Source organism: Macaca fascicularis, chromosome 9, assembly GCF_037993035.2.
Source record: "Macaca fascicularis isolate 582-1 chromosome 9, T2T-MFA8v1.1".
NCBI classification, from domain to species: Eukaryota; Metazoa; Chordata; class Mammalia; order Primates; family Cercopithecidae; genus Macaca; species Macaca fascicularis.
The window spans coordinates 66,940,992-66,963,566 of NC_088383.1; the positions used below are offsets into that span (position 1 = coordinate 66,940,992).

The 22,575-nt window shown below is 46.1% G+C and overlaps 1 protein-coding gene across 1 annotated transcript; it reads left to right on the plus strand.

Annotated features, from left to right (window-relative positions):
- Positions 1-2,698: 2,698 nt before the first annotated feature.
- Positions 2,699-20,506, plus strand: LOC102120068 (nuclear pore complex-interacting protein family member A2-like). The gene is made up of 5 exons (XM_065520025.1): positions 2,699-2,768; positions 6,929-7,116; positions 8,843-8,917; positions 10,224-10,330; positions 19,894-20,506. Exons 1-5 carry the CDS (start codon positions 2,699-2,701, stop codon positions 20,081-20,083), a joined length of 630 nt encoding a protein of 209 aa, XP_065376097.1. The 3' UTR covers positions 20,084-20,506.
- The last annotated feature ends 2,069 nt before the right edge of the window (positions 20,507-22,575 follow it).

Genomic DNA, 22,575 nt, shown 5'->3' on the forward strand with positions numbered 1-22,575 from the left:
CCACCTCACCCCAACCTCATCAGTGGGGCTGGATACTGGCAGTGGGCAGAGGAATAAAATTTATATATATATATATATATATATTTATTTGTTTGTTTGTTTGTTTTTGAGACGGAGTTTTGCTCTTGTCGCCCAGGCTGACATACGATGGCACTATCTCAGCTCACTGCAACTTCCGCCTCCTGGGTTCAAGCAATTCTCCTGCCTCAGCCTCCTGAGTAGCTGGGATTACGGGCGCCTGCCACCACACCCAGCTAATTTTTATATTTTTAGTACAGATGAGGTTTCATCATGTAGGTCAGGCTGGTCTCGAACTCCTGACCTCAGGTGATCCACCTGCCTTGGCCTCCAAAAGTGCTGGGATTACAGGCATGAGCCATCATGCCTGGTCCTTTTTTTTTTTTTTTTTTTTAATATGTCATGCATTTATTTTATTTTTATTTTATTTTATTTTATTTTGAGACAGACTCTCACTCTGTTGCCCAGGCTGGAGTGAAGTGGAGTGATCTTGGCTCACTGAAACCTCCGCCTCCCAGAGTCAAGCAATTCTCCTGCCTCAGGCTCCCGAATAGCTACGATCACAGGCCACGCCCTGCTAATTTTTGTATTTTTAGTAGAGATGGGGTTTCACCATGTTGGCCAGGCTGGTCTCAAACTCCCAACCTCAGGTGACCCACCTGCCTCAGCCTCCCAAAGTGCTGGGATTACAGGCTTGAGTCACTGCACCTGGGGAAATGTATTTCATTAGATGTTCAAAAAATGTACGACGCATGAGTGGGACTTTCTGCCTCCATCCCACATCTTCCAGAGCAAGGAGAGAGCCCAGCAGCTGGGGGTATTCTGGGTAAGACTCCCTCTCCCTCGGCCACATTGTCATTGTCACAATGAAGAAGACCCCTGGAACTCCAACTGTTCCTGGCAATCCCTCCTTCCTCCCCCACCACAGACTCCCCCCACCATCATTATTTTCCCTGAGAGCATCAGGACCCATCTCCTTAGGGCCTTTATCTCCATATACATCAGTCACTCCAAGAAGCTCAGGCCCCTGAGTCATCCCTTCCCTTATCTCCTAGGCCTGAGTCCACATATAGCTCTATGTGACTCTCTCCACCACTCCCCAGCCTGCATTTTTCCCCTTAGAACATACATCACCTGACATATCACACATTTGACTGGCTTGTTAGTCTCCCCCGATTGAGGGTGCGGTGTTCTGTCTCTCTTGTTTGACCACTATCCCCCCAGGATCTACAAGGTGTCTGGCATGTAGCAGGGACTTAATAAACCTGTGTTGAGGAATGAATGAACAAACAAAAGCATCTTTAGTGTCCTCCATTCTCTGGACCTCAGGCTCCACTGCGGTCTAGTTAGTCTTGATCTTCAGGCCTAAACAAGGCCCAAACCACAGGTCTTCATCCATACTGGCTTATCCCACCTATCTAGCAGTTTCCCAGGCTGGGCTTTGGAGACAGGTGGGCTTGGATTTGAATCCTGGCACTGCCATTATGAGGCTTTTAATACCTCTGTGCCCCATTTTTCTTATGTGTAAAACCAGAAGGATGCCTAACTCCTGAGAATGTGGTAAGTGAATTAAATGGAAAGTATGTGTAAAGAGCTCAGCACAACTCCTGGCACACAGTAAATGCACAATAAATTGTGGCCACCAGGGAGGCAATAGGGCAGGGTGAGGAGGAGCAACAGGCTTCCTCTGGTGCCATCTCCTACGAGTTGGTAGAAGAAGCCTGGCGCACTGTGCACAGTTGATTCTGGTCAGGCCCTGAGCTCAAGGGGAAAGAATCCCATGATTGATTACTGATGTCTGTCATGGGCATGGAGGCCGGGCAACAGGGGAAGGTGAAAGAGAGTAGCAGCCCCAAGCCATACATTTGCCATCCTGATCTAGAATTTCCAGCATTGCTCCTTTTCTTGTGCATATCTTGACTGTTTTTAAGGGTGAGAGCTCCCCTGTTTTCAACAGTTCTTTTCTGACTCCGTAATTTCTCACCCACCCCAGCCCTGAAAATGGTGTAGTCTGCTCCTCTGAGCCCCAACACTCTTTTCTCTGCTGTTCCTTTATTACTTACCATGTAGCAGTTTGGTTTTTAAAAAATTTTCTGACCTCCTTTCCACACATATAGTTGGAACATGCCTTCAGGGTAGATTTCACCTTAGAAAACTAACACAGGAAAGTGCACAGGGTTGCAAGTCAGAAAATCTGAACTTGTTGTGAATTTGAGCTCATCACCTTGCCTGTTTCCCCAGGCAAGGTGTTTCCCCAGCTAAAAAGCAGAGCCCTAAGATGCATTTGCAGCCCATGGTATCCCAGGGCTGTGGTGGGAATCCGCATTTCACTGGGCTCTATGGAGAGGAAAAGCTTTCATGCCGGGCACGGTCGCTCACGCCTGTAATCCCAGCACTTTGGGAGGCCAAGGTGGGCGGATCACCTGAGGTCGGGAGCTCGAGACCAGCCTGGCCAACATGGTGAAACCTCATCTCTACTAAAAATACAAAAAATTAGCCAGGCATGGTGGCTGGCGCTTGTAATCTCAGCTACGCAGGGAGCTGAGGCAGAAGAATCTCTTGAACTCACGAGGCAGAGGTTGCAGTGAGCTGAGATTGCGCCACTCTACTCCAGCCTAGGTGACAGATTGAGACTCCATCTCAAAAAAAAAAAAAGTGTTCATATTCCCATTGGGTGTCCATGTACCCGCTCCTGCCACCGGGTCTTAAACCCGAGCTTCTGCAGATGCTCAAGATGCTTTTTCAGCAAGGTGGGTGGTAGGATGAGGCTTCCAATGGGAGCAGCGGGCATTTGGCAGGCACTGACAACAAGCAGAGTTTGGAGAATGGAAAAGAAAAACCAACTTTTCTCGCCTTAAACTGGCAATTGCAAAGTTGAGAGCTGGGAAAGCTAAATTCTGCCATCTGCCGGTCATTTTCTATGTTAGCAGCATCAAAGTAGCCATAGTTTTATAAAGCTCTTGTTTAAACTCAGTAAAGACCCAGAGGGAGGGGGTGGCATTTACTGAGCACCTCCTGTTTATAAGTAACTGTCTTCAAGTGTGTTATGGCTACAGACATAAATTAGCTCTGGATGTTGCTGATAAAGAGAGCACAGATTCCAGAGAGCCAAGGCTGCCTCTCAGTGACTGCATGCCTTAAGCTCATCCTTCAAGCTCTCTGAACTTCAGTTTTCTCAACAGATAGATGGACCAGGGTGATCTCTAAGGATCCAGAGGAAGGGCCTTAGAAGATGAAGAGGATGTTGACAGATGGATACTGAGAAGGAAAAGAGGAGGGCATCCTATGCAGACAAAGAGGAGGGTGTCAAGGGAAGCCCTGACACGTGTCTCCTTACCTCATCCCCTTGGTTGTGAAGCCGAGGGGTGAGTTCCTGATCTTTAAGCGCTTGTCCACCTCTGACTTCTGGTCAAGGGAAAGGATAGAGGAGTTGGAAAGACTTCTTGAAGGAAGAGTGAAACAAACACCTGTGTTATAGGATCTACCAAATTTAGGAAATAGAACCATGTAATTACTTTCAAAATATTCTTTTTTTTTTTTTTGAGACGGAGTCTTGCTCTGTCACCCAGGCTGGAGTGTGGTGGCCAGATCTCAGCTCACTGCAAGCTCCTCCTCTCGGGTTCACGCCATTCTCCTGCCTCAGCCTCCTGAGTAGCTGGGACTACAGGCACCCGCCACTTTGCCCGGCTAGTTTTTTGTATTTTTTAGTAGAGACAGGGTTTCACCGTGTTAGCCAGGATGGTCTCGATCTCCTGACCTCATGATCCGCCTGTCTCGGCCTCCCAAAGTGCTGGGATTACAGGCTTGAGCCACTGCGCCCGGCCAAAATATTCTATAATTTACCTACACATTATTGTATATTTTATTTACAACATTCTACTGTTGATGGACATTTAAATTATTTCCCATTGTCTCCAAGTTTGTTTGTTTTTCTGGCTTGGACATCTATGTGCATGCATTTCTTCTTCTTTTTCTTGTTTTTGTTTTTGAGACAGGGTCTTACTGTGTCACCCAGGCAGGGGTGCAGTGGCACAGTCACAGCTCCTTGCAGCCTAGGACTTCTAGGTTCAATTGCTCCTCCCCGCTCAGCCTCTTGAGTAGCTGAGACTACAGGCACGCACCACTATGTCTGACTGATTTTTGTATCTTTTTGTAGAGGTGAGATTTTGCCATGTTGCCCAGGCTGGTTTCGAACTCCTGGGATCAAGCAATCCTCTCGCCTCAGACTCCTAAAGTTCTGAGATTACAGCCATGAGCCACTATAACCAGCCATGCATGCATTTCTGTCAATTACATACCCAGGGATGAAACTCTTGGACAGTAGAGGGTGTACATTTCCAACTTTATAGATCATCACAATTTGTTATCCAAAGATGTTGCACTAATTTAAACTCATGTCAAAAGTATGTGAGTTCCTATTGTCTAGTTAGGCATGAGCAGGACAGGAGAGGGCTCAACCCCCACCCTCCCACCAGTAATGTCACCAACCATCAGGTGATTGTTAAACTGTCTCTAATAATGGGTCACAGTCTGCACCAGGGAAAGGCAGTCTCCTAATAGAAAAAACTTGAAACTGGTGATCAGCAGCTTCCCGATAAGATCTCAGGAGTTGGGAGAGTGGGCTCAAGCATGCACATTAAGAGGCAAAACGGTGGAGTTTAACTTCTGGGGACATTCACCTGGTAGGGGAAGAATGCCTCAAGTGAGCATGCTCACAACTCCAGTAAACACACTGCATGCTCACCGCCCAACTGCTAGCAGACCACTGCACATGTGGACAGCCCACCCCTAGGGAAGAATCAGGGGAGAAGGGATGTAAAACCCTGGAACTGTGTCAACAGATATAGGATAACAGATAAAACCCCAAGCCAAAGGTCAAACAGTGCACTTGATCTCTCAAGTCGCCCCTGGCCCTCTTCCAAGTGTACTTTACTTCCTCTTGTTCCCGGTCTGAAGTTTGTTGCTGTTGTTGTTGTTTTGAGAGAAAGTCTTGCGCTGTCACCCAGGCTGGAGTGCAGCGGCGCGATCTCAGCTCACTGAAAACTCTGCCTCCCGTGTTCAAGTGATTCTCCTGCTTCAGCCTCAAGAGTAGCTGGTATTACAGGCACCCGTCACCACACCCAGCTAATTTTTTAAAATTTATTTTTATTTTTATTTTTTATTTTTAGTTGAGACGGGGTTTCACCATGTTGGCCAGACTGGTCTCAATCTCCTGACCTCATGTGATCTGCTCTCCTCAGCCTCCCAAAGTGCTAGGATTATAGGTATATGCCACCGAGCCTGGCCTAGGTTTTTAAAAAACTTTCACTTCTGCTCTAAAACTTGCCTCGGTCTCTCATTCTGCCTTATTATGCCCTTGGTCAAATTATTTCTGCTGAGGAGGCAAGAATTGAGGTTGCTGCAGTCCCCTAGGGATTGTCCACCAGTAACACTATGATTCACTGGAAAGGCTTGAAATTGTCAGATTTTTAAAGGTTTGCTCATACAGTGGGGTAAAATGTGTCTTACTGAGTTTTCACTTATTTTTAATAGAAGAAAAGGCATACAGATGTATTAATGTCTGGGGCAGGGGAGAGTCAGTGATTTCCCAACCTCCCAATGAGCTACAGAAGCTGACATACCCTTTTTCACAGGGTAAGGAGGAGATAGGGAATGTAGACAATTCCTTTGAGGGGCAACAAGTGATGGTTAGGAACAATGATCAACCCGGGAGACAGAAATTCACTTGTAAATAATTCTCTTTGGAATTGAAGCCTGAGAGGCAGGCACTGTATTATGGAAAAGACCATCCATCCATGTGTGGTTGCATTCTTCACTCTTCTTTTGATTTCCCAGCTTCTAGGATGTCCCAGTGTCTTCCCTGTGGATCCCCCAGTACCTGCAGGTCACAGAGTAACACAGGCTGTGGCAGAGTCACCTGGGCCTCTCAGAGCAGGGAAGACCAAGCACTGGACACCCAATTTTTCCACAGTTAAAAATACACATGGCCGGGTGCAGTGGCTCACGCCTGTAATCCCAACACTTTGGGAGGCCAAGGTGGGTGGATCATCTGAGGTCAGGAGTTCAAGACCAGCCTGGCCAACATAGTGAAAACCTGTCTCTACTAAAAGTACAAGAATTAGCTGGGTGTGGTGGCACACACCTGTAATCTCAGCTACTCGGGAGGCTGAGGCAAGAGAATCGCTTGAACCCAGGAGGTGGAGGTTGCAGTGGGTCGAGATCACGCCAGTGCACTTTCCAGCCTGGGCCACAGAGCAAGACTCCGTCTCAGAAAAATAAAAAAAAAAAAGAAAAAAAATACACATGTGTTCATACCTTTGTTGATATTTTGAGGTTTTTTTCTGAGAAAATATGTATTTCATTTGTCTCTCTTTCTATTGTTATCTTTTTCTTATTAATGTGTAAGATTTAAAATATATATTCTTTGCCAGACGCAGTGGCTCATACCTGTAATCCCAGCATTTTGGGAGGCTGAGGCGAGAGGATTATTTGAATCCAGGAGTCCGAGACCAGCCTGGGAAAAATAGTGGGACCCAAGTCTCTACAAAAAACATAAAAATTAGCTGAGCATGGTGTCATGTGCCTGTAGTCCCAGCTACTTGGGAGGCTGAGGTTGGAGGATCACTTGAGCCTAGGAGGTGAAAGCCGCAATGAGCTATGATTGCACGACTGCAGTCCAGCATGAGTGACAGAGGCAGACATCCTCTCTAAATAAGTAAATTAAATGTGTATTGTAGAAACAGCTCCCTTATCAATTATGTGTATTGTAAATATTACATCCCATTCTGTAGCTTGCCCTTTTACTTCCTTATAGTGTCATTTGAAGAATAGAAGTTTTTAATTATAATGTAACTGTGGTAGGCAGAATTCTCACGACCCCTCTTACAGTGAGGTTGACACTCACTGTAAGCCTCTGCCCTTGTTCTGCAGGTAGTGAAGGTGTTTATTGTCCTGACACCACAGTTTCTGTCCCGTGACAAGGACCAGCTGACCAAGGAGTTGCAGCAGCATGTAAAGTCAGTGACAGTCTCATGCAAGTCCCCAAGGAAGGTGAGTGAGGGCAGATGGAAGGGGTCTGGTGCCCCTGAACAGCTCCCAGTGCTCCTGCCCCATGTCTCATAGGGTGGCCGTGCAGGAGGAAGCTTAGGCAGTCACAGAACTGGCTTTTTCTTCTGCAGAAGAAGGAATTTGGTTTAGGGATGGGATGGCATAGTTGATTTATTTGGATGGAAATCGCTATCTTGTGTCAGAAACCCAAAAGGAATCATTGCTGGCATATTAACCTAAAGACAAAAATCAGTCAAGTGCCCAAGGATATTTTTAAAAAGGTTATTTATAATTCTGTAAAAATTAAAAAAGACATCCAAATCAGCAGCTTCCAAACTTTTTCTAACATGATTCATAGGAAGAAATACGTTTTGTTTTGCAACTCAAAATATATATACATACATATAACAAACAAAAATTAATAGAATGGTATTTATCTTTATAAATGCAATGCTGGGAGGCCGAGGCGGGCGGATCACAAGGTCAGGAGATCGAGACCACAGTGAAACCCCGTCTCTACTAAAAATACAAAAAATTGGCCGGGCGCGGTGGCGGGCGCCTGTAGTCCCAGCTACTCAGGAGGCTGAGGCAGGAGAATGGCGGGAACCCGGGAGGCGGAGCTTGCAGTGAGCCGAGATTGCGCCACTGCACTCCAGCCTGGGCAACAGCGTGAGACTCCGTCTCAAAAAAAAAAAATAATAAATAAATGCAATGCATTCTGATATGTTTATTTTAATTCAATGCCTTGTGCAACCTACAAAAAGTCAAACAATAGAGAAATAAACTTTTCATAAAATTGAATATAATCCTACAATTTAAAATAATGACTTAGTTCTTTTATATTTAACATATATCTCAACACATACTAAGAGAAAAAAATACTATGAAAAAGTATACATGGCATTATCCTGTCTGTTTGACAATAAAGTGCAAAGAGATACATACGACAAAAAGTTAGCACTTCCTTCTTTGTAATACTTTGCTACATTGTCTGAGTACCGACAGTCAATACACATTATGAAGCTACATGGCTAACATTGATTGAGTACTCACTGTGTATGCCAGGCCCTGGGCTCAATGCTTTACATGCATTTTCATTTCATTAAATCCTCTCCTCAACCTGAGATAGCACAGCAAACCATTTTACAAAAACAAAACTGAGGCTCAGAGACTCAAAGTCAAATGCCCGAGGTTGCAGTCAATAAGAGGAAGAGCTGAAACTGAAACCTACGTGTGTCTGACAACCAGTCATGTTTGGAGGATAGGCTAGTCTGCTTTACAGAGCATGAAATAGATGGTTCATGCCTGCTGCGATGGGCTAGATATCACTGTAAGTAACAAACAGCCCCAGACAATGGAAATTTACAACACTGAAGGTTCTTATCCTGCTCATGCTGCACGTCCAAGATGGCTCTGCTGGGCCTTGTGCTTCACATCCCCTCATCCACCAACAGGATAAAGGAGCAGCCTCCATGAGGAACCTGTCAACTGCTCTAAGAGATGGAGGAGAGGGTGGCCAGTCTCAATGGTTCCCAACTCTTCTGTTTTGAGGTGACACGCTTCACTTCCACTCACAGCTCCTGAGTCACATCACATGGCTACATCCACCTTCAAGGGGCCAAGGGGAGAACCTGACACACTCGGTGGCTTCCATTAAGGCCACCATATGGTGTCAGCCTGTGTGGGAGACTGTAGAGGGGCAGAGGAGGAGGGTGGGGAATTGGTAGGATATGACAACAGGACTAAGTCACTGTGGATTTCCCTTATACTTAACCAGGTGGAGTTTATCCTGGAGCTGCTGAAAACCGTCACTGGAAAGATTAAACAAGGTGAACTTCGGAAAAGGAGCTTGGTCAGATGTAATCAGCAGTGAACTTGGAACCCACTGTGCACCTTGGGCAAATCCCTGGCCACTTCAGTCTCCCTACTAGGGCGGGGTGATGATGGGACATTGAGAGGGTTGATTTGGAAAAGTATCAGGAGTGTGCCACATTTCCAATGTTTTTCTTTTTCTTTTTCTTTTCTTTTCTTTTCTTTTTTTTTTTTTTGAGACAGAGTTTCATTCTTGTTACCCAGCCTAGAGTGCAGTGGCACAATCTTGGCTCACTGCAACCTCCGCCTCCCGGGTTCAAGCCCTTCTCCCATCTCAGCCTCCTGAGTAGCTGGGACTACAGGTGCCCATCACCAAGCCCAGCTAATTGTTGTATTTTTAGTAGAAATAGAGTTTCACCATGTTGGCCCGGCTGGTCTTGAACTCCTGGCCTCAGGTGATCCACCCGCCTCGGCCTTCCAAAATGCTGGGATTTCAGGAGTGAACCACCGCACTCGGCCTGTTTTTGTTCTTTTAAATTGCATTCAGTTACTCTGCTTCCTTCAAGTCCTCTCTGTGTCTTTAGAATTTCCCAGGTGAGTACTCAGATTGGAGTTGCAGGTAATAAAATACTAATTTCGACAATACCCTGTGTGGAGCATTTATTCTGGGAATGAACCTGTGTTAAATGCCCTCCCCCTGTAATTCTCCCTAATCCACAACCTGAAATATCTTGGGACCAGATTCTCCCTCCTGGCACCAGCTTCTCAGGGTAGCCCTAAGCACCCTTCAATGGCCGGGACACAGGGGTCCAGGAGGTGCGCCCCATGTGGCTCTAGGCACCTGCCTGTGCCCTGGAGCGAGGTCCCCGGAAGGCCGGGGCAGCCAGATGTCCAGGGTGGTCAGCCTTGGCTTGAGGACTATACTTGCCTGCCAGATCACCTCTGCCTCCCCCACCCAATGGTCCTTCGTGTCCCCCAATAATGCCCATGTGCACATGTGCCCCAACCTAAACCTGGCATGTGTGAGTGAGGGCCCCAGCCTCTGGGCACCCAGCACTCTTCTAGCCCTGCCCGGGGCCTAGGAGCCCTGCCCCTAGCTATCCCCTGTAGGCACCTACACATCAGAACTTCCCAGGACCCAGGAGCTCTGTCCCTGAGCCCTTCCTAGAGGACCCCACTCATTCACCCTCCCAAGGCCCAGGTTCCCTCCAACCCAGAATCCACCCACCACAGACAATCTTCCTTCTTTCAACATAACCCTTTCCGGGCACCCAGAGTCCTTCTCACACCCCTGGTCACAGTCCTGTGACCTGACTCTTTCATGCCATCCCTCCTTGGGACCTAAGGGGGACCACCAGGGGGCCACCAGAGGCTCAGAAAAGCAGGGGGCAGAAAAGGCCCAGCCTGGGGATGAGAGAAGCACATACTGTCCACTTCTCACCCACCTCTGGAGGTCAGCATTGCAGAGGCCTCTCTGTGACTGCCAACTTCCGAGGTGCACAAACCCAGGAACTCACAGGGAAATAAACAGATACCACAAGCACAGAGGCACAGAACCGCCCCAGCTTCACCTGGGCACTCAGGTGTATGGCTCACGGACAGGTACACACACACACACCAGGAGGACACAGATACACACACAGAACCATGAGACACAGCCCCACAGGGCTGACTCTACACACAATGGACACTCACGTGCACACCCACACATGCAGACACACACAAACTGGCACAGACCTACAGGCAGAGAATCAGGCATAGAACACAGACACTACAAGAAACATAAACACACAAATACACAATCAGGGACACCCAAAGGAGAAGCAAATTCACATGCACACACCTCAACACATATACAAAGATACAGAAGCCAGACATACACCGGCACTCCCACAGGGGGCACACATGCCAGAGACACACACATTACACAATCAGAAACACAAACATAGATTTGCACAGCCAACACACACTCGTTCAGGAAGAAAGGACACCCAAATGCACACAAAGATAGTGAAAAACACAGAGCCATCCAGAGACAGCGACACAGAGACATAATCACAGACACAGGCACTCAGACGCACAGACGCTTACATGCAGATTTACACACCCAAACATGCACACACTCCCAGACCCCAGCCCACAGTACAACCAGAGGTGGCACTCCGGAGGGCACTCCTGGGGCCAGTGGAGAGAACAGACCCAGGCATGACCTGGCCCTTCTGAGCTCTCTTGGAAGAAGGTATTTTCCAGGTTTCAAACCCAGGGCTGGGTATGTGCCCCTTCCAGGGCCTACAGAAGGGCTGTGCCTGGACCCTGAGATGCCAGAGAGAGACCAGGGTTGGGTGACTCTGGGAACAGGGGCACAAGGTTGGGCCGGGGACCCTGTCTGGGTATGCTTAGAGTGGGGTGTTGCATGGTGCTTAGTAGATCTAGAGGTCAAGAGAGAAAGACAGATGCGCCCCCAGGACCATGCCCTGTGCCTGAGTGGGCTGGTGCTCTCTGCCTCACAATAATGCTATGAGGAACATTCTATATCGCCATCATCACCGCAATGACTGACGCTCACTCACAGGTGGAGGCACTGGGCTGGGAACACAGCCATCTGGTTGGGCCTCATCTGAGCAGGGCTGACCAGGGCAATGCTGGGTCCTGGGCAAAGCATCTCTGTGGCTCCATTTTCCTGGGGAGTCTCCAGCCCCAGTTTCCCCTTCTCTTAATGTTCCCTCCAAGAATCAAGTTCCCCCAGATCTGTTTCTCTGCCTGGATACACGCCCCCCCCCCCCCCCCCAACCACTCTGAACCTAGATCCCCATCTGTGCAAGGGGACAGTGATGGTACTTCAGGATCTCAGGAGATGACACCTGCGAAGTGCTGTGCTTAGCACAGTGGTGACAAGAGGGGCTGTGGTTTTCATCATCACTGCCTTTAGTGGCCAAGAACCTCCAAGGGTGCCAGTTCTGGGAAGAAAGATGCCCCTGGGAGGTTACAATGCTCAGGTACACAGCTGCTCAACCACTTCCTGCTGTCTTCTGACAGTCTTTGCACACAGCCATTAGCTCTCCAGTTGTACAGAAGGAATCCAGCCCAGGGTTGCACAGCTGGTCACCAGCAAAGCTGGTCTCACAACCAAGGTGCCTCATCCTGCCAAGGGCTCCTGGTCAAGCCTCCAAGGGACCAAAACGGGCCCACCTACAAGGGAGTTTGACTCTGGCTTTGAGGAGGTGTTTCCTGGGCTACATGAGTGACTTCTTGTCGGAGGGCCCAAACCGTTCGCTTCTCCTTCCCTTCCCTTCCCTCTCTCTGCTTGGGCTATAATCAAGGTGACCCCGCAACACTTCATGGGCATTACGGGGCTCCCCTTCACTTTTGGGCTAATCTGACTTCAACTTCCCTTACTTGGTCTTTCCTTTTACAACCGAGACAACTCAAATCCGGGGCTCTTTATGCAGATGACAGCACACAAATAGAATTTAATTCCATTGTTTTGTTGTCCCTGTTTTTGTTTTGTTTTGCCTGTTTCTTAGGGTTTCTTTTTATTTATGGTAAAGGCATTGGCTTTCCATTTACAACAGTGTTAGAATATTTCCTGTTTACAATAACTTCATGTCATCATAAATGGTGAAGGGAATTTAGAGCAGTGGTTTTAGGCTGCCAGAGGACTGAGTGAGTTTGGTCGCACTCTGTGTGATCAGGCAGAAGAAGGCCTTTGGGACATTTGAGGACAAGGCCAGGAAAGCTGATGGCCAGTTGGGGTGTCTCTCCTGGTCACCAGGCCCCTGGGTCCTGCCCACCTGCTTGACACTCCCCACCCATCACTCCTGGTGCTGCCAAGCCCTCTGGGTATTATGGCCAAATCCCCCAGGAGAGAAGCTGATGACAGAAGCTGATGAAGCTGATTGACATCCCCGGGAGGTCAATCATGAGAGTCAGCTTGGTTTTCTTCCCCTCATTAGGGTTCAAAATTTAAAGTCCACGCTCACAGGCAGTAAGATGGCATAGATAAGTGACATCATTACCCCATTTCAGATGTTAAAATGTCTAGGTGGATTAGGGATGATTTAAGACCACACAACCTTGTGCCACAAAGTAGAATTCCCAGGCCAGATGGAGACATTTTATTGCCATATTATCATCTTATCATTGAAGGCAAAGGCAGTCTTGTTTCATTTTGGATTATTTCTTATATTCGTATCTTACTTATAAGGGCACTTTGAATTTCCAAGCATGTGAGAATTTGTGGTTAGCTTTTTATCATTGACTTCTAGCCCGGTTGTACGATCAGAAACATGCTATGTGATTTGATTTCTCTGAAATAGGTTGAGATTTGCTTGATCAACAAAATAAGTAGGGTTAAATTTTGTAAATGTACCATGTGTGCTTAAAGTGAATGTATCTCCAACACTTATTCCCAACATACAAGGATGATGGATGGATGGCTACCTGGATGTGATGGAAATGGCTTACTATTGGGACCTTCTACATCCTACTGGTTTTTCTTGCTTAGTACATGCATTGCTGAGAGGGGGCTGTGGAGCCTCCCACGCTGCTTGTCTATGAGGTTCTTCCTGCCTTCCTGCCATCATTCATTTATCATCTTTTGCAGCCAGGATTGACCATGAGGAACTCTGAGAGCTCAAGAAGGAAGGAGCGGCCCAGAAGCAGGGACAGGAAGCTGGGTTGGGGAAGACCAGAAATCAGAAGGTCTGCAGAGGTTCCAGAGAGGACCTGTCCTTGGGATGCCGGTTGTGGGGCTCAGGTGGGGAAGGGGGCGTTGGAAGAACACGCCGACACCTGAAATGTCCACTGTGAGGCACCACGTACCAAGGCAGGGGATTGGTGGAGAGGGAATATAAAGCCCCACAGGAGAAGGGATGGCGGAAACCAGAGCCCTGGTCTCCCTCCAGCTGCTCCTGAGCCTCCTGCTCTTCTGCCCCGCGCCTCCTGCTGCTCCGCTGATCGACTTTCCCCCTGACCTGTAGCTGAGCCTCCCACCAACGCTTGAGGATTTAGTTTGAACCGGATTCTTTCCCAGACACCTTTCTCTTCCTCCTCCTTCCCTTCCCTCCGCTCCCCTCCCCTCCACTCCCCAACTTCGATCCCGCCCCATCCCTTTCCCCTTCCCTCCCGCAACCCTAAGCCGCCCCACCTCTGTCCTGGCCGCCTCAGGGCGCCCTGAGAGTGAGGTGACTGCTCTTTTGGCTTCTCCTGCTGGGGTTTCCCAACCACCAATCCAGCCATGTGAGTAGACGCTGGTCCCGCGGGATTTCTTCCTTTTCATTGGACTGTGTCACAAGACGTGAAATTACACAGCTCACCCATGTAATCCCAACATTTTGAGGGGGGCCGAGAGGGGCAGATCACTTGAGTCTGGGAGTCTGGAACCAACCTGGGCATCATAGAGAAACTCCGTCTCTACCAGAAATTAAAAAAAAAAAAAAATATTCGGCGGACCTGGTGGCGCTGCCTGTAGTCCCAGCTAGTGGAGAGGCTGAGATGGGAGGATCGCTTGGGCCCAGGAGGTGGAGATTGCAGTGGGCCAAGACCGCCCTACTGCACTCCAGCCTGGGTGACAGTGAGACCTTTGTCTCAAACAAAACAAAACAAAAGTGAAATGTAATCTGAGTTTTATGTCATCTGGTTTGATGACTTTTTAGGAACTTCTGAGTCATCCGTGTCTTCTGCTCTTGGGAGCTGCCTCCAGGGAGTCTGTGTCCAATCAGAGTATGGGAGCCCAAGAAGCCCCCCAGATGAGAGAATAAAGGGCTGCACCCTGCTGGGATGTTTGCAATGCAGGAGTCACTAGGAGTGACAAGACCAGGATGTGAATGAGGACTGTATTGTCCTTTGTTTTGTAAAATGTGTCTTGTGCAGACCTTTGATTTACCCAAACCAGAAAGGGTCTTAAAGTGCTTATGATTGTCCAAATATAAAGAAATGACAGGTTTCTACTTTGAAAGTTTTCACCCTGGCATTATAAAACCTCTCCACTACACTCAGGAGAGGGCGCTTTACGGAGACGAGAATACTTGTTCTGACTGGCATGCACCAGATTCTTAGCGAGGGATTTGGAAGTCTAGTGATGGGTAGCAACCACTGCATCGAGGCAGAATCACCCCACATGAATGCCTCCAATCAAAGAATCTATTGTTTCTTTTGAGGCTATGAAGGAGAAAATGTGTTGAGAATCTTGGTTGGATTTTTTCCCATTTACCTGGCTGCATTTCCTTAGATCAGTTAAACTCTCTTTCGCTACCTCACCTTTGAAGGCCTGGATACATTTTCCTCATTGCATTTTCTACTTTCACCCTTGCTCATGGCCATGGACTGTCAGAACCTAAGCTCTTACTGGCCCCATTGGACCTAATCTAGGTAGGAGCCCACTACTGATAACCTGCAACCAGATAGTTGTCAGGTGTGACAAGAGTGCCCAAGAGGGGATGAATTCCTGGTCAATGACAAGATGGCCTTTATCCTTCTTGTGCATTTGATCCACATCTTTAACCACTGTGCGCAGAGCTCCTACTCCAATTCGGACGGGGGCTCCTCAGGGACAGTGCATCCCTCCCAGGAGCCCAGGCTGTACTCACCTCCGCTGTGAAGCTGGAGACAAAAGTGCTACAGAAGTCAAAGGCTGCTTTCCAGAGAGGTTTTATTTGCACAAAACTGAGTCTTGGTGTGTGGATTGGTCTGAATTACATTTTGAATTTATTTTCTCCCCCACTCTCTAGTGCTTGTGAAATAGTATGTGTGCCTTTTGTGGTGGTAGCCATACATTCCAGAACGTTTATATTGCTTTCCATGTAGATTTCCAAGGTTGCTACTGATTGCTTTAGGTGCAATGCTCTAAAATATGAAGGTGAACTTTTGTGATTGGTTATTTGGTGTTTCTTTTTTCTTTTTTTGGACGGAGTTTTGCTCTGTCGCCGCCAGGCTGGAGTGTAGTGGTGCGATCTCCGCTCACTGCAACTTCCGCCTCCCAGGTTCAAGTGATTCTCCTGCCTCAGCCTCCCTAGTAGCTGGGAATACAGGCACACACCATCATGCCCAGCTAATTTTTGTATTTTTAGTAGAGACGGGATTTCACCATGTTGGCCAGGATGGTCTCGATCACTTGACCTGGTGATCTGCCCGCCTCAGCCTCCCAAAGTGCTAGGATTACAGGCATGAGCCACCGCGCCCGGCCTGTGTTGTGTTTTTAACTAAATTCAATTCTCACGGTTTTAATCATAATTCCAAAAAGACTTTGTTATGCAAATTCTTTTTAGCTTTGAAAATCTGACATGACGTGCACTGTGTCAGCAGCGAAGTGAACACTGATTTTCAAAAGTTAATGTTTTTAGAAACTTGGGCTAAACAACCATCTGTGATTATTTTTGTTGGAATATAACTTAGGTATAATTATTATAGCAGCTGTCCACTCTCAGTTTTGTGTAGATATAAGCATGTCTTCATGTCGTATTTTCATCTATAACTTTAAGACTTTTTTCTTATATTTTTCTCATTCTTCCATCATACAGTGTGAACACATTTTTTGATATATTACAAATAATGTAACACAAATTTCAAAATATTTATTTATTTATTTATTGTTTTGAGATGGAGTTTCCCCTTGTTGCCCAGGCTGGAGTGCAGTGGTATGGTCTTGGCTCACTGCAACCTGTGCTTCCTGGGTTCAGGCGATTCTTCTGCCTCAGCTTCCCAATTAGCTGAGATTACAGGCACCTGCCACCATACCCAGATAATTTTTGAATGTTTTAATAGAGATGGGTTTTCTCCATGTTGGCCAGGCTGGTCACAAACTGTTGATCTCAGGTGATCCACCCACCTCAGCCTCCCCAAATGCTTAGATTACAGGCATGAGCCACCGTACCCACCCTCCACCTTGGTTATTTTTAAGCACTAAAATTTGCAACTTATTTCTGAATGAAGTCATCTCTTAATTGTATTTTTTTTTACTTATGTTCTTTAAATTGCAAAGATTCATGTAATTCAAAAGAGAAGTGGGATCCAGAGAGATTCTTTTATCATGTGATACATGATAAATACATTCAACGTTATATTTCAGTTTTAAAAATAAGTAAATGACTTTAAAGAAAAGGTACTTTATACCTAGCTTGTCCAACCCATGGGTAACAGAGTGCATTCAATCCATTCATGAGCTTTCAATGCAGCCCAACACAAATTAGTAAGCTTTCTTAAAACATTCTGAGATTTTTTTTGTGATTTTTGTTTTTAGCTCATCAGCAATTGCTAAATGTATTTTATGTGTGGCACAAGACAATCCTCCTTCTTTTAATATAGCCCAGGGAAGCCAAAAGATTGGACATCCCTGCTTCAGACCAAGAAAAAAGGCACTCCACATTTGCATGCCTAAATACCTACCAGCCATGCAAGGAATATGAGACTGGAAACTTCCAATCTTTCCTGAAGCAGTGGAATTGCCTGGGGGTATCTGAGGGGTGTGGTTAACTCTTGGAGGAGGTTGAGGGTTTCTAAGGATGATTCTTTGTAACTGAAATATTATAAATGTCATTGAGCCTTCTCATGATGTCAACTATTATTATTCCATGCCATCAATTTTCTGCCTGGGCATTTTCTTCCCGGGCCTGACTTTTTTGGAATTCCTTGGATGCTTATTATTACTGTTGTGTCCCTGGGAATTTCTACACTTGCCATTTTCTTCTGGAAAACTAGCCTCGGTGTGAGTACACTAACTTCCCCTAGAGGTGGGCTTGTAATCATAAATAAGAAATTATTTAAAACAATTTGTGGTTCTGGACTTCATTACGAATATTGGGTTTTATCCAAAAAATCAGGAAAATGATTTATCAGCATAAGAATTATGAAAAATCTGCCATTTAAATTATGGCAGATTTAAAAAAATTTTAATTAAACCTATTTAATTAAAAAATTAAATAGGTTTGTGCTTGTTTAATAGAATGTCAAACAGAGCTTTTGGTCAAAAATACTTTTTTTAACCCCTCTGCTCTTTATCAAAAGCTGGAGTATAAAGTTTCAGAACTTAAATAGGAAATTCTTTCTAAACTTTTCTGCTTTATAGTTCTACTGTGTGGGTGAAAGGAAAGCTTCCACTCTCCTCTCTAACGGTTCACTGCAGCAGAGTACTAACAACTGACAGCTTAACAGGAGAAGGAATACATGGAACCTCATTAACAGGCATAAACATGGAGCCAGCCAAAAAATGAGACGGCAAGAAGGGCCAGATGATTGATGCTTAAAGAGCACCCTCTTCTCGGAGAAAAGGGAGATGGAGATGTAGGCAGGGCTGCAAATGATTTTTAGGGGAAATGAAAGAGCCCAAGGAACAAACAGTTGGCCTGAGACAAAGTTCCTCTGAGATCATGAGGAAGAGGCGACAAACTGCAGGAAGGTGAAGGGCAGAACTGCACTGCCTCTCATGATGCAGAGAAAGCCCCAGAGAATCTCTTGGAACTGCCCTCTGAAGAATCAATGAAAAGTGTGTCTGGGCAGGGTAATGAGTGGTCATTTCAAATGGCATCATTCAAAGTCCATGTTCCCGGTTGCCACTGGAGAGGGATCAGTATGTCAAAAGTCTGTACTGGGTAAGAATGTGGCTGCTAAATTGTGCCATAATTTGGCTTTTGAGCATTTTTGTCCATTGAGTAAATCGAGCTCTACGTTTTCTCTTGCTGTTCATGACAGTAAAAGCGTGGGTGTCTAGGAGCTTAAGCATCTTCTGAACAATGATCCAAGAAAAAAGTGCTAATACCACAATGCTTTTTTATCCTCAAGGCAAGAGGAAGTATGTTTTATTTTTACAATCCAGATAATTACACATCATTTGGCACTGCCCTTCAAGATATGTAGAAAACAGAAAATATATGAGTTATGAAGATAACTAGGCACATTGAACAGTCTCTACCCAACTTAGTCCTGAAGAGAGAATTTTTGATATGAACTGGGGGAAGTTTTATAATGTCCCACTTTTTAAATATTCCATTAAGAAAAGTTCAGTTGAGCTGTTTGACTTGAACCACTTTGCACCTTCTCATCTTTCTCCTGGTTATCTACTCCTCTGTCTCATTATCTCACAAGCAGGGACATCGTGGGTGCCATGAAACGTTCATGCCTCACGGTGTTTCTTTGCTTCTCATTTCTTCATGTGTTTGACATTTCTCCTAGCTCCAAACTGGGCCAGCTGCTTTCCCCATAAAATCTAGCAGTAGCTGTGGGGCACACGCGGTTGCTGCTCTTTCATCTTTGTAGATCACTCTTTGCTTCTATCGAACTCCTAGTACATGTTCTTTTTTTTCTATCCTATATGAAGAAATCAGAAAAAACATTCTATAAAGAACTTTAAAGATGTTATTTCATTGAATACATCAGGAATTTCAGAGGTATATGATGCACATCTGCAACAGGATTTGCATTGCATATTAGCCAAGAAGAGAACAAATATTTCATGTCTTAGAAGATTCAACTCATACGCCGTCTATATGGAATTCTTTGTGGGAATTGAGGCATTACTGAGAATGTTTTGCGTTAGGTTCCAACCAGCCTCAGTGAAGCTGGTGTCAGGGACGGGAAAGTGGACTCTGAGTAGAGCAGGGACAGAAAAAAGATGCTCCGCAGAAGATCAGGAAGGAGCAGGGGGTGAAAAGTTACAAATTCTAGAACTAAGAGAACTGATCTTTTCAAACTGTGATTTAACCTGTGGTAAAATATGTATTACATGATAATTGTCATCTTAACCTTGTTGAAATGTACAGTTCAGTTGTGTGAAGTATATTCACACATCCGTGTTCAATTATTGTTTCCTGGATGTCTTTTCTCAAGTCTGTCTTAAAGTCATGAAATATAAATAACAGATCCACGGATTGACAGGGGAAAGCCTGGAGGTCCAACAGCCGCAGCCAGGAAGGTATGCTATCTGTCAGAGTCCCCATAGTGTGGAAATGAGTTTGCCCTGTTAAGGGAAAGAACAGCTTCCGGCCCTCAGGTTTCTCCCCTTCTCCTCTCTACACGCTAACCAAGAGCTCAGGTCCACTTGTATGCACACAATAAAAGGATTTTATCATTTCCAGGAATTAAAATGGGCCTAAAAGGTTTCTCTATGTCATGGAGATCTACGGAAGCTAAAGTGGTAGCTGATATCCAAAAGATGATGAAGAAGGTCAACAGTCATTGTGAAATCTCTGGGCAAAGAAAGGCCGAGGAAGAGTAAGATGTTCACCGACACAAATACTGTTGTATGAACCATGTGGCAACCAAAGTAGACAACTGCAATGGCCTTGAGAATATTTCCACAATATTTGTGGCAAATTCATTGGGTGCAAAATTGAGTTTGTCCTTCCTGCTTGATTAATCTGCATATTTCCTTTCCCTTCCTACAATCTTGATTATAATGTTTTAGGGGGAGGAGGAGGTCCAGGTACTGGCATTGTTAAATTCAATGCTTGCGTCACCTCTGGATTCATTTTCACAGCCTTTTGGCTTTTGGTCATATGACATTGCATTTTTCCTGCCACATGACTAGTCTTTTTTGCTGAATGTCAGTCACTGGTTAAAAAATATTTAGCAATGAATTGAGGCCTACTAGCATGTTATCTTGCTGCAGAAAAGATGGGCCGTCTATTTCTGGGGGTGGCCAGGGGTCCTAGCACACTGACACAGCCTCTATACCGGCAGCAATTGAGGTTATCAGTGCAGGTTCAGTCCCTGCAAAGGTCAGGGTATTTCCTGTCCACCTCTATTCCTGGTTTGAGACTCTTCTGGGTCCCATCCAGAACCAGTGGACTTCAGTAGGGATCCCCTTCACTGACAGAGCCTCAGTCTGCTTGTTTTCCATCCAATCCTCCACATGGTGCAAAAGCTGCTCTGCTTCTTTGCATCTCAGTTAGTCCCTTCTGGAATTCAGTGATGAAACTCAGAGAAATGAGCCCCAAATGTGAGGTTGACCTTCGTCCTGGGTTTCCTTCTTCTCCATCTTGGCCTCATGTCTCTTTACTGCCATGTTAGCAATTTGATGCTTTCAGTCATGGGTTTTAGATTCTGCTCCACGTCCCCGTTGTTCTCATGGGAGATCAGAAGCTTCACATGCACTCATGTCTACTCCGGAATAGAATGCTTCCTTAGCTTCCCTCCAGACTCAGGTATTGTGTTTCCAGTTCCCAAGTGCACAGCAGGAGTAGTGATGTCCTCACTGGCTTCTCATTTGCATTAAACTGTGAGCCCCTTTAGGGTGGGGACGGGATCCTGCTCCCATTGCATCCTCTGCACCTTACAACACATCCTTGCTTCAGGCCTCTCCAGATAGCATGTGCTGAAGGGTGCCCTGGGTGCTCAGAAACAGGTGCATGAACTTTCTCTTTGAAATGTTTTTGCCCCCGTTTCCTAGAGTTCTTGGCATTTTACACTCCTTTATATGAAATCAAGTATCAAGTGAGATTTTTAGAAACAGACCATGAATCAAGTAGTGTGAGGGCAACACAGCAAATCTACCTTTTCAGCCATTTCCTTTTTCTGCCCTCACTCTCTGTGAACCAAACCTTGTTAAAGTCACTCGACACCAGAGGATGGTTTGCAGTTGTCACCTATTTTCAGGACACCCTGACTAAAGAGCCATTCGATCACTTCCAATTCAGTAGATGCACCCAGCACTCAGATTGGCCTTTTCTCTCAACCAGGATCTTTAAAGTCCATGAGAAGAGTTCCAGTCCTGAATCATGGACACGTGCAGCAGTGAACCGCACGTCCTGGAATGACGTGCGTTGACATAATGACAGCATGTCCTGGAAGGATCTCTCTGAGGCTGATTGTCTGGGTTCTGGCATCAGCTTCTGATGGAGAATCAGGTCTCCCTATGGGAGGAGTCAGACGAGGAGCGATCCCCTGCTCCGTCCAGTTGTGATGAGTTGGTGAGGTCTGGTTTTCCACACTGAACTAAAATGAGCTTTCGCTACGCCAGGCACAAGACTGACCCTAGAAGCACACATAGCGCATCTCATAGAAGCTTTTAATAGTTCATATTTACTAAAGAGTAGGAATACAGAGCGATGAAGATGAGCTGGAAACAACAGGTGACTTACCAGCAGGCCAGAGTGTGCTTTTTCTTTGTCCCTCCATGGAAGATGTTAATTCTCCCTCCAGTTGTGACAATCACTTGGTTCATTTATGGGAAGGTTGTCAGGGGACCTTTGAATCACGGCCTTCAGATGCCGGAAGGGAAGAAGGAATCCCACACAGGCCAGTGGATCATGTGCGTGCATCTCTCTCCCTTCTCAACTAAGGAAACTGAGAATGAAAGAACGTGAGTGAGCAGAAAGGGAGAGGCGGCTGTCAGAGGTGGAAGAAACCAGGAAATTAGCTCTAGAAAAAATACCCATCTGCGAGTGAGTTCAGAAACCCACACCAGCCTCTTGGGAAAGCCCCGCTGGGGTGTTTTGTTTTAAATCTTTGTACAATGTTTAGACCCAGTTAACACAGAAATGGAAACAAATGGTCAGAAGAGATACCTAGAGAGAGAATTCACACAAGAGAACACAAAGTACCTTAAGATTTATCAGTGATCAAAACATGTGAAGTAGCTAAGTATCTCCTGACTGCAATGCCGGCCAGACTGTGTGGATACTCGGTTCATACCAGCCGTTCTAGGGGTGGTGTGAGTTGTCATCATCCTTAGGAAAGCGTGTTGTTGTAGGATCAACGCATCCTTCA

What these genes read in the sequence shown, in the direction of transcription:
- LOC102120068 (XM_065520025.1), top strand. Translation starts at nt 2,699, where the DNA reads ATGTACCCGCTCCTGCCACCGGGTCTTAAACCCGAGCTTCTGCAGATG. An exon ending in GTGCCCCTGAACAGCTCCCA is followed by an intron (nt 7,117 to 8,842) that starts GTGCTCCTGCCC and finishes ATACTTAACCAG; the next exon opens with GTGGAGTTTATCCTGGAGCT. An exon ending in AACTTCGGAAAAGGAGCTTG is followed by an intron (nt 8,918 to 10,223) that starts GTCAGATGTAAT and finishes TTGGGACCTAAG; the next exon opens with GGGGACCACCAGGGGGCCAC.